Source organism: Alosa sapidissima, chromosome 17 (genome assembly GCF_018492685.1).
Source record: "Alosa sapidissima isolate fAloSap1 chromosome 17, fAloSap1.pri, whole genome shotgun sequence".
NCBI lineage: Eukaryota > Metazoa > Chordata > Actinopteri > Clupeiformes > Clupeidae > Alosa > Alosa sapidissima.
This window is the reverse complement of record NC_055973.1, coordinates 34,683,018-34,695,297: the sequence shown is the minus strand read 5'-3', so window position 1 is coordinate 34,695,297 and position 12,280 is coordinate 34,683,018. Positions and strand designations below refer to the sequence as shown.

General features: G+C 43.2%; 1 protein-coding gene across 3 annotated transcripts in view; it reads right to left on the bottom strand.

Annotated features, from left to right (window-relative positions):
- Window positions 1–12,280, bottom strand: part of LOC121688630 (zinc transporter ZIP12-like) — a 57,824-nt gene that overhangs the window by 20,879 nt on the left and 24,665 nt on the right. Inside the window, exons 7-9 of one of the 3 annotated variants that reach the window (XM_042068340.1) lie at window positions 11,770–11,942; window positions 10,751–10,885; window positions 7,280–7,360 (exon numbers count right to left, since the gene is read on the bottom strand). In XM_042068340.1, the coding sequence (XP_041924274.1) occupies window positions 7,280–7,360; window positions 10,751–10,885; window positions 11,770–11,942 (389 nt within the window). The remainder of the gene's footprint in view (window positions 1–7,279; window positions 7,361–10,750; window positions 10,886–11,769; window positions 11,943–12,280) is intronic. The other 2 variants (XM_042068341.1, XM_042068342.1) reach the window with 2 other exon arrangements.

The following is a 12,280-nucleotide window of genomic DNA, read 5'->3' as shown; positions in this document are numbered from 1 at the left end:
TAAACAAATACATCTGCTTTATGCCGCAGAATTACGCACTTGGCCAGCCTATAGTACGGGTACATTTTGGAGAGAATCGAGAATGTACGCACGCAAGAATCTGTAGGCTATTTGTGGCTGGTTACCAGCAAACAATGTTTAATGCATTAACTCAAGACGTCAAACATTTTCTGAACAATACAAACAGAAAGGATGCAGCAGGCAGCAAATGTAGAAGAGTCATTTCCAGTGGAAGAACAAAATCCTGAATGAAGCCCAAAGATATGAAGGCATATCTGGCAAGTTGTTATTTTTTGAAGACGTAAATGGTTGGGCTATAGGCCTAGTTTGCAAGAAGGAGACATAAAGCGTGAGCATGCCACACTATCCACAGCTGTGGTAGCGGGGGGGTAGGAGGATTACTGTTAGCGCAGGATTTATATAAAATTCTTCAACAGAAGGCCTGCCTCGAATGCAGGCTTGCCCAAAAAAAGGCCTGTGGTTTGCGCAGCCTACAGTAAGTAGGTCTTAGTGAGTTAGGAGTCCTCTAGACTTCTTTTCAGCTGCCTCAGAGGTGGAAAGTTGCGTTCGTTGGGGGCAGGGCCGGATTAACAATTCATAGACCCTTGGGAACAAATGTCTGATGGCCCCCCCTGCCCCCCAGCCAACGTGAATTGGGCGGTCAGTTAATAGGCCTATCGTGAAGATTTGTATTGCCATTTAAGGCACGCATCTGTGAGGCCAAGCCTCACCAAGTAGCCCGTTTGTTTACAACTAACATTACATTTAATTAAACTGCTTATAGGATATGCCGAAATAGTTTCAACATTTTGAATATCAGTGTTGGGTGAATTAGGAAATGCCTTATGGCTGAAAGCTGCTTGGGATCCCCCCGTCAAGCAATAACCATACAAAAAGTTAAAAACAGATGACATGATGTGCGTCACTGACATAATGCGCAAATAATATAGCCTAGATATTCCAATATATTCGAATACATGTGTTTATTTTAGAGGGGATATTCGAACGTAATTTTTGAGCAATTTTGACAACCCTAATCCACTGTAGGCTACGCCTATCGTGTATTAACACCTTCCACCTAACCCCGGTGAGTGGGGGTCGCTATAATGCGTGTGAAATAGCACCATTGAGTAGTCTATGCGAAATAGCCTTAAAATCGTTCCGGTGTTGTGTGCCTTCTGGTTTCTCCACCTACTGGTTTCCTTGCGCGTGCATGCGCTGCAGCAGTTGTCAGACATTCACAAACAAGTTGTTTTAGGCGGTTTGAAGTCGCTTTTCATACGCCATGAGCACTCGGCTACATTACAGCCACTTGGACAAAAGACATGTAAAAAATATATGTTTTGAAAACTAGCATTAAACTGGATTCGATCCCGCAAAAGCAACACACGCGTGACTCTCTCCATCCTGATTCCCTACTCTTTGAGCCAACTAATATGTTACGTGATACAACTATTGCAGGCTACCATCATTTAATAACGTAGGCAACACCCAGGTAACATGTTGTCCAGGCTATCTGAAACAAGTGGTTGCCCTTCATCTACAACAACTGGTTACCTTGGGCTGCTACAGTCGTCAGTGCACTGTGCACAGTAGGCCTATGCTACTCTTTGTGGTTGATCAACTAAAAATAAAAGATGTATTTGGTGATGACGTTATTGTAGGCCTAGTAGACCTAAATTCTGAGAAATTAAATGGTACGAGAAACGATCTACATAGCGCACCAGACCGCGATGTCTTCAAGGGTTGAATGAAGGGAGTTTGCAAAAATTAGTGTATTTTTCAAGTCAATAAACATTCTTAATTTTCGAATGTCTTTGTCAGGGAACATCTGACTTTTAAAAACCATAGGCCTGGTAGTCGCTCAGACAAGGAGTTATAAGATAAAGGCAATACCATTTGTGTCACCTAATGCAGTTCAGTGAATTAGCAAGATACCATCAGAAGGCAACAATCACAAAGCACATAAAGCTCTCCCCTGCGCATAAAGCTGTCTGCGTGTTGTAGGCTAGATTTGCGTGAGTTCTTTCTATCTGCTTTACTTTTGAGAGTTGCGACCACCTAGGCTATGTTATAGACGTTCTATGAGGTACCAGTGTTTAGCTGTGTCACAAAACAATACGTTTTGTCAGACTACTTTTAAAATGATATTCAGAGCTATATACATTTTAAACATTCGGGGCTGAAGACCCGACAAAGCCTTGCGTTAATTCTTCAGGTGGGAAGTGTCAGGAATTTTCATACGAGAGACGCTGTCATTGTTGGTAAGTATATGGAGTAGGGAATTGACAGCAACATATCCAATCACATTATGAGAGATGCTGAATTTAACATAAACTGCGATGTTTGATTTTAAATGAATGTAAATTTAGCCGGGACTGTAAGCTGGCACACGTGAGTGCTCGATGTTTTCAGTGGGTGCCCGAGAGACGGAGCACCCACGGTATCGGCGCCTATGACAAGCGTATCTCGCGGTTGCATCCATTACAAACAAACATGCAATGTGAACGTCTGGGATTGGGGAGAGCACTAAATGCTCTTCTGAATTCAAGCCTTTAAATGAAAAACACTCTTTAATAATCAAAGAAATAAACGCTAATGAAGTAAACTTGTGACCATCAAAAATAGTTTATCGCCTGTAACTCTGTGATAACAGGACGTAACAGGAAGGCATTTGGCTGAGTAACGGAGGTTAATATGCTCTATATTTTGTCCAAATGATGTCTGTCTATCATCGTTGCACTCGGAGAAAACCAGAATGTTTAATTTGTCCTGCGTTTCTTCTACGGCTGCAAACGGGATTCACTCGCTGTTAACCCAATATTTCTTTATTAGGGCAGGGCAGGCATATTTCTGGCTATTAAATTATTTCTAAACCAGTCTGCTAAAGTCTGTAGTGAAGTCTGTGTAGGGTTTTCCAGCTCCATGTCTTTTTACGAGACACCCTGCTCACTTGAGACCTCTGCCGGTTGTTGCAGCGTCGTTGCAGCGTCACTCCATAAATTTAGATATTTTACATCATCCCATTGATCAAATGGTAGAGGCTCTCAATCGTGAATTAGGCGCTCTGCTTGACAGAGTGGCACCCTTAAAGACTAAAAAAAGGCCCTGTAGCAAACTGACACCTTGGATGAACGAAAATATTGTGAAACCTTTACTTAAAAAGTCAAATCTTGACCATACCAATCTGAGCAACTACAGGCCTATATCAAATCTATCGTTTTTGAGCAAAGTACTTGAAAAAGTAGTTTGTAATCAGTTAAATACCTTCCTCAACGAAAACAGTATCCTTGAAAAATTCCAATCAGGTTTTAGATCAAATCACAGCACAGAAACGGCTCTAGTAAAAATAGTCAATGATCTCAGACTAGCTACTGACTCAAACAAAGTCTCAATCCTTATTCTTCTGGATTTGAGTGCGGCATTTGACACCATTGATCATAGCATCCTAATTCACCGCCTTGCGAAGTGGGTGGGTCTCTCTGATAATGCTCTAAACTGGTTTCAAACCTACATTACTGGCAGAGATTTTTATATCAGTCTAGGAGATCATGTATCTGAAAAACATGACTTGCCTTTTGGTGTGGCCCAGGGGAGCTGCCCTGGTCCCCTGCTATTTTCTCTATATATGCTTCCATTGGGAAACGTCATAAGTCAGCATAATGTAAACTTCCACAGCTACGCAGATGATACCCAATTGTATATTTCTGTGGCGCCAACTAACCCAGATGGCCTTTGCTCCCTCACTGCATGCCTAACCTCCATTAATCAGTGGATGAGCAAAAACTTTTTGAAACTAAATGATGACAAAACAGAGGTACTTCTGGTTGGACCAAAACTAAAGCGAGATATTATTCTTAGTAATCTGGGGAACTTGGCGCACCAGGTCAAACCAAAAGTAACAAGCCTCGGTGTCATCTTAGATGCAGAGTTAAGTTTTAAGCCCCATATCAGTAAAGTTACTCAGACAGCCTATTTCCACTTGAGAAACATTGCCAAAGTGCGGCCCTTTTTAACTCAACAAGATGCAGAAAAACTAATTCAAGCCTTTATCACTAGCAGGTTAGACTACTGCAATGCACTTTTCACTGGTCTTCCCAAAAAACATCTAAAGAAATTGGCACTCATACAGAACTCTGCGGCTAGACTTTTAACTAAGACTAAGAAGAGAGAACACATCACCCCTGTGTTGGCTGAACTGCACTGGCTCCCTATTTCCTATAGAATTGATTTTAAGGTTATGTTAATTACTTACAAAGCTCTGAATGGCATAGCACCTTCATATATCTCTGAGCTTTTAATATCTTATCAACCACAAAGGAAACTTAGATCATCCAATTCTAATCTTTTAATCGTACCCAAAGTGCTCCACAAATAAAGTGGAGAAGCTGCGTTTATCCATTATGCCCCCAAACTATGGAACACCCTGCCTCTGTATAGATGAGGGTTAGCGCAGGTCAAGCAGGCGAGTTCAGTAAATATTTTTAAAAAAGATCTGAAAACATACCTGTACAGGAAAGCTTTTAGTTAACTCATCTTATCCTGTAGACTACTTTTTCAGATTATTCTACATCTGCTACTATTGGAGGGCGCAGCCAGCCAGAAGCAGATGGGCTCCCCCTATTAAGTCAGGTTCTGCTCAAGGTTTCTTCCTGGAATATGGGAGTTTTTCCTTGCCACAGTTGCCATATGGCGTGCTTGTGGGGGGTAAGAGGGTTAAGGCTGCCAGTCTTATGACATGTCATTTTCTATATTTTTGATATGTTGCTGAGTAGATCATAAACAGCAAAGAAAAGTGATTGATAATGACTGACTGACCATTATTGTGTTACATGCTTCAAATGTAAAGCACTTTGAGCTGCATTCTGTGTATGAAAGGTGCTATACAAATAAAGCTTATTCACTGGAAAAATACAAATTAAAGTCGCGTGATCCCGCACGCGGACCGCGAGGGAAGCTGGGCAAGTCGAAGCACTGCCCACTGTAACTGATCTGATGCGGAGAGTGAGGCATCCGTGGTGGAGCCTCTTGTAGGAAGTGAGGGTAGTGCCTCAGCTGAGATTGAAGGCGGCCTACCACCATATTTACCCTCATTGTCATTATTGCTGTTATTGTTTTTGTTAATGACATTTGTTTCTATCTTCACAGTGCATAGTACTGAGCTCGGGTTGGCGCCACCCATTTGGTGCTTGTGTTCTGTGGAGGATCCCAACACAGTGGGGCAAATTAGGTGTTGCTCTGTGTCCTTTACTGGTGCTCATCACTGTGGTAGTCTGGTTCTGTGGCAAACCTATTTGGGTTTCAAAGGGGAGTCTTGGCAAAACTCCCCATTGTTTCCAAAAACTACTCCAGGGTAACTTTGCGTGGGAAAATAGGCCTTATTTTGACACTGATTGGTTTATCATGTGGGATGGTGTTTTTGTCTGTTCTTGGATTTAATTAATGTTATTATGCCTCTGTGTTTTCTCTTGTCCATTCTGCTCTCTACTGTCCTAGGATATGGGCCCAGGATATGGAGGTAGTAGTGGATATCGTTAGGACCACAGGAGGTCTTTGAATTTGTTTTGAAGATTTCCTTGAGGAAAACTTCTTCAGGGAGGGAGGTGTTACGACCCCCTGTGCCCTCTTCAGGCTTGGCATAGCCAATGCACTGATAGTGGTGTCTTTGGTTTCACTAATTGGTTAATGGTATACACCTGGGTTAATGGGTTGGGCTATATACAGGGTTGTTTCTCTCTCTCTCTCTTGCTGGGTCATTTCTGGGTCACGGCTCCCACACACAGCTGCGTGCATCGCGTTGCTGGAGACGCATCCCATTCACATGATTCGTTGCCGAACTGAATTGTGGGTCCGTCGCGTCGCGTTTCTCCCGCTGCTCGCATTGAGGAGTTCAGCTGTTGCTGCACCGACAGACGGCACCGGCCAATCAAGCCAAACTACGGATGGCACCAACCAATCACATTACGGTTTTACTTCAAGTCATTTGCATAGCTACCGTCGGGAACACCCACTGGAATGCGTTGACGGAACGCAGCTGTGTGTGGGAGCCGTTAGGCACATTTCTAATTTGAAGACACATTGATAGATTTCTTGCGTTACACCCACGCACTTACATACATTGTAGTTTTCTCCCCTAGACATCTTGTGAACTGCAGTAATTTAATATTTAATGATTACTTTGAAATAAATATATTTTGGTTGACCAAACCACCTTGTCCGCCTTCATCTTTTATGTTATGGTCTCGAGCCGGCCGTAACAGGCACCTGCACCGTATGCCGGCACATCGGGTTCGGAACCCGCCCCGTGGTCCTTTCCGGATCCCACCCCGACTCTCTCTCCCACTCGCTTCCTGTCATTATCCACTGTCTTGTCATTAAAAGGCATTCAAAAAGCCCCAAAAATATACTTAAAAAGACTGACAACCCTTTATTATTTATGAGAAAAGATGAGAAAACCCCTCCCTGCCTCACTCAGCCCATGGACATGGGTTAAAAACAAGAGGCAGTAATACCCTCTGTCCACTATAAAGGGCATTGAATAAAAGTTATGTTTTGAAACTGTTAAAATGACTGGCCATTTGTGAAATCTCTCTAAATTGAAGTGAAGACCCTCATATTCAGGAAACAAGTTGATTATTATCAATAGAAACATAAGACCCCCCCACACACACACACACATATGTCTGCCATTTTGAAAAGAAAGTGTTACCTTACTTAAGTGTTACTTTCTGTTACCATACACATATAATTGTGACATCACCAGAAAGCCCAGGATGTTCTCTTGGGGGTGTAGTAGGAGTCAAACAGATGGTATAAATGGTGCTTGGTCTAAAGGTCTTAGACTCATGTCCCCCCAGAGGATAAAATTGAATTGCTGGGTCTCAGGAGGGTATTCCTATAGCTACTCACCCTCCCAGCTACTTGCCCCCCTGATCCCAGCTACTTGCGCCCCTGATTCCAGCTACTTGCCCCCCTGATTCCAGCAACTTGCGCCCCTGATTCCAGCTACTTGCCCCTCTGATTCCCCCTGATTCCAGCTACTTGCCTTTTTGGTTCCCAGCTACTCACCCTTCTGGCTTCATTCCTCACACTGACGGCAGCATGGAACAGAAGCCACAGAGGGAAAACAGCCACAATGCAGAGTCAGCGCAAGTATCTGCTAATCTCTAAACAGTCAGCGCAAGTATCTGCTAATCTCTAAACAGTCAGCGGAAGTATCGGCTAATCTCTAAACAACACGCAACAAGTGCAACAGCTGTGGAGAGACAAACAGACTAACCAATTGCACGGTGGAGATGGACTTTCCCCTCTGACTCTCACCATTACTTTTTAGCTCAAGGGTGACAGCATGGGAGTGAGCCTGCCGAATACAGAGAGAGAGAATGAGAGAGAGAGAGAGAGTGAGAGAAAGAGAGAGAGAGAGAGTCAAGTCAAGTTTATTTATATAGCACATTTCATACACAGAGGTCATTCAATGTGCTTTACATAAACAAAACCAAACAATAATAACAAATAAAAGCATAGAAGGGCAATATAGTCAAAGAATAGTTAAAAGGTAAAGATCATAATAAAACATAAGGAGAGAGAGAAAGAGAGAGAGATCACACTTTCATTAATAATCACACATAGTTATTCTCTCAATCAGGCAAAAATGGACGTCACAATATCAACATTCAGCTTCTTCTTTTTATTGTATTTCTAATAATGAGTGGGTAATTATATTTGACATAAACACACCACATACACATAAACACACACACACACACACACACAAACACACTACACACACACAAACACACTACACACACATAAACACATGCAGATACACACACACACAAACACACACACACACACACAAACACGCACACACACATGCACACATACACGCACACACACACACCACACACACATAAACACACTGTAACGGTGCGGTTGCCCGTTACGGCTACAGTTTATTTCATACGGGAGCTAAATACAAAGAACGGACAACGTGATTTACAAACACACTTTATTTGCACACACGAACACGAACGGCATCCAGCATGGTTGCAACGGCAACTGCAAAACACAAACGCATACGGGACAATATTAATTATCCACCTTACTTTCAGGGTGGCAAACTGACGGTTGAGGGAACACGGACATTCGGCAAACTTTTCATTGTGCCGGACAATAGCGCTTCCTGGTCTGGGGACTGAGAAAAGACCCGACGGAAAGTCGCAAGGAACAATATACGTTCGTGGAGTGTGACGTACTGCACAAGCAGAGGTCAAGTGTGCAGGACAAGAGGGGTGTTTGGGACATTCTGGTTATGTATGCTATGTATTAGGTTATGAAAGTAGATAATAGGATTGCCTTGTTATGAAACTGTGGGTTTTATGGTATGGAATGTATTATTGGATATTTATATAGAATATAGAAGTATTATAAAAATATATTTATATATTTATATAGAAGATGCGTTTTGTTAGTTGATTGATTAATTGATTGTGCATTGGTTTAGTCGGCAGAGTTAAATTCTCTGGTGGGACTATGGTTGAGGGCAGAAGGAGGGAGAATGGTCTGAGGTGAGCAAGTGATTGCCCCTGCGTATAGGCCTAACACTCGTTTTGTGATTTGGTTTACCCTATAATGGTTTTGGTTTACCCTATAATTGAAGAGGGTGGTCAAAGTTAATTTTGATATGTTTTGAAAGTTTAGTGATTGATTTGAGATTTTTGTTTGGAGTTTGGTTTTTTTATTTTCCGATTTTCTCCATACTGGTGGTATATGCATGCAGCTGCTAAGGTGGAAATAAAACCTGGCTATTTTTGAGAAACATCACCACTGTCTCCTATTTCCATCACCGCAACGCCATCCCGATCACACACACGCACACAAACACGTAGCCCACGGGTCATGAGCAATAGCAGTCTCTCTAAGAGGAAGAATCCGTAGATCCCTGTGATACTCACACACATACATTCACTAACACACAAACACGCGCGCATGCACGCACACACATACACACACACACACACACATATGGGGCCGTCTAGGCCTTAATTCATACTTGGTCTTACACACACTATCATAATCTTGCACATACACCACTATACTCATGCACACTCACTATTATAGTCATTTTACATGTATGTATGAGAGGGTATAGTCGTGTATGTGAGAGAGTATAGTAGTGTATGTGAAGGAGTATAGTAGTGTATGTGAGAGAGTATAGTAGTGTATGTGAGAGAGTTTAGTAGTATATGTGAGAGAATATAGTAGTGTATCCCTGCTGAAAAAAATAACTAGAAACCAACTTATGCTGGTAGCTGGTTTTAGCTGGTCTTTGCTGGTTTTCTTCCAGCTCTTGCTGGTCTTTGCTGGTGTTGCTGGTTGGACCACCAGCTGGATATGCTGGCGTGACCATCTGAGGAAGATGGTCATGCTGGTTTGACCAGCCTGTCGTGTGAGATACAGCTGGTGCAAGATGGTCATGCTGGTGACCAGCCTGCCAAGCTTGACATTGTTTGTGTAAGATGGTCATGCTGGTTTGACCAACATAAGCTGGCGTGGCCTGTTAAACCAGCAGTGTAGACCAGCAACACCCGCTAAAATGACCAGCTTGAGGTGGTACGACAAGCAAAACCAGCTGAATTACCATTGTTAGGTGGGTAAACCAGCTGAAGGTATGTTTTCGCAAGATATTTGCTGGTCTAGCTGGTCAACCATCATAGGGTGGTCAAACAAGCTGGTCAACCAGCAAACCACCTTTAGCTGGTCAGGCTGTTTTTTTCAGCAGGGATGTGAGAGACTATAGTAGTGTATGTGAGAGATTATAGTCGTATATGTGAAAGAGTTTGGTAGTGTATGTGAGAGAGTATAGTAGTGTATGCAAGAGAGTATAGTATGCAAGAGAGTTTTATAGTGTATGCGAGAAGGTATAGTAGTGAATGTGAGAGAGTATAGTGGTGTATGTGAGAGAGTATAGTAGTGTATGTGAGAGAGAATAGTGGTGTGTGTGAGAGAGTTGTGAGAGGCACCCCTAATGTATTTGTAATTTGCATTCGGTTTGCAGTAGTAGTTTAATATTTAGTCACATAGGACTTGGCTGATTTTTTCCTCGACCACTAGGTCTACAAGAACATTGTTGACAGTGTAGGTCCCGCCCCTTCCTTGATTTTAATTGGCTAGCTAGAGAGAAGTGACATTGACAAACCAATCAGGAACTGAGAAATCAAACTCCTTCCGTTTCATGCAAACTCCCTTCCGTTTCATGCAAACTCTCTCACACACGCCACTATACTCTCTCACATATACTACTATACTCTCTCACATATACTGCTATAGTCTCTCACACACACCACTATACTCTCTCACATTCACTACTATACTCTCTCACATACACTACTATAGTCTCTCACATTCACTACTAAACTCTCTCACATTCACTACTAAACTCTCTCACATTTACTACTATACTCTCTCGCATACACTACTAAACTCTCTTGCATACACTAGTATACTCTCTCGCATACACTACTAAACTCTCTCGCATTCACTACTATACTCTCTTGCATACACTAGTATACTCTCTCGCATACACTTCTAAACTCTCTCTCGCATACACTACTATACTCTCTCACATACACTACTATACTCTTTACTCTCTCACATACACTACTAAATTCTCTCACATTCACTACTATACTCCTTCACATACACTACTATACTATACTACGCACACACACAAACACACACACAAACTCACATTTAGCCCACGGGGCATGAAGGACAGTAGTCTCTCTAGGAGGAAAAATCCGTAGATTCCGGCGATGACTCCCATGCCCTTCCACAGGTATTCCTGTCCCTCGCCATGGTGACCGTGTTCATGGACATTCAGGATCTGAAGAGGTGGCAGTGAGCTTAGCCTCAGGTGTGTGTGTGTGTGTGTGTGTGTGAGTTTAGAGTCAGGTCTGGTGTTTGTGTAATCTGAAGAGGCGGCAGTGAGTTTAGCCTCAGGTGTGTGTGTGTGTGTGTGTGTGAGTTTAGCCTCAGGTGTGTGTGTGTGTGAGTTTAGGCTCTGGTGTGTGTGTGTGAGTTTAGCCTCAGGTGTGTGTGCGTGTGAGTTTAGAGTCAGGTGTGTGTGTGTGTGTGAGAGAGAGAGTTTAGCCTCAGGTGTGTGTGTGTGAGTTTAGAGTCAGGTGTGTGTGTGTGTGTGATTTTAGCCTCAGGTGTGTGTGTGAGAGAGTTTACAGTCATGTGTGTGTGTTTGTGTGTGAGTTTAGCCTCAGGTGTGTGTGTGTGTGTGAGTGAGTTTAGAGTCAGGTGTGTGTGTGAGTTTAGCCTCAGGTGTGTGTGTGTGAGTTTAGAGTCAAGTGTGTATGTGTGTGTGTGTGTGAGTTTAGCCTCAGGTGTGGGTGTGTGTGAGTTTAGTGTCAGGTGTGTGTGTGTGTGTGATTTTAGCCTCAGGTGTGTGTGTGAGAGAGTTTACAGTCATGTGTGTGTGTGTGTGTGTGAGTTTAGCCTCAGGTGTGTGTGTGTGTGAGTTTAGCCTCAGGTGTGGGTGTGTGTGAGTTTAGAGTCAGGTGTTTGTAAGTTTAGATTCAGGTGTGTGTGTTTATAGTCAGGTGTGAGTTTAGAGTCAGGTGTGTGTGTGTGAGTTTAGCCTCAGGTGTGTGTGTGTGAGTTTAGCCTCAGGTGTGTGTGTGTGTGTGTGAGTGAGTTTAACCTCAGGTGTGTGTGTGTGAGTTTAGCGTAAGGTGTGTGTGTGACCTTTGTGCTGTGTACCTGAGGGAGTAGGTGCAGGATGGCATCACCTGAGAGCGTGCTCACCGCCAGACCCACAAACAGCTGCAGCACCAGCGTGTGCGTCTCCCCACAGGAGTTACACACCAACACACACACCCCGAGCATGGAGCCCAGCGTCAGCAGCAACACCGCCACTATGCTGTAGCCGTACTCTGAACACACACCGGGGGGAGAAGAAAGATGAGACATTCATACACTGAGCTAGTTTCTCATAGCTAGATTAGCCCAAAAGCACTAGCTGTGCTAGTTTGTCACTGCTAGATTAGCCCAAAAGCACTAGCTGTGCTAGTTTGTCACTGCTAGATTAGTTCAAAAGCACTAGCTGAGCTAGTTTGTCACTGCTAGATTATAGCTCAAAAGCACTAGCTGAGCTAGTTTGTCACTGCTAGATTATAGCTCAAAAGCACTAGCTGAGCTAGTTTCTCATAGCTAGATTAGCCCAAAAGCACTAGCTATGCTAGTTTGTCACTGGTAGATTAGCCCAAAAGCA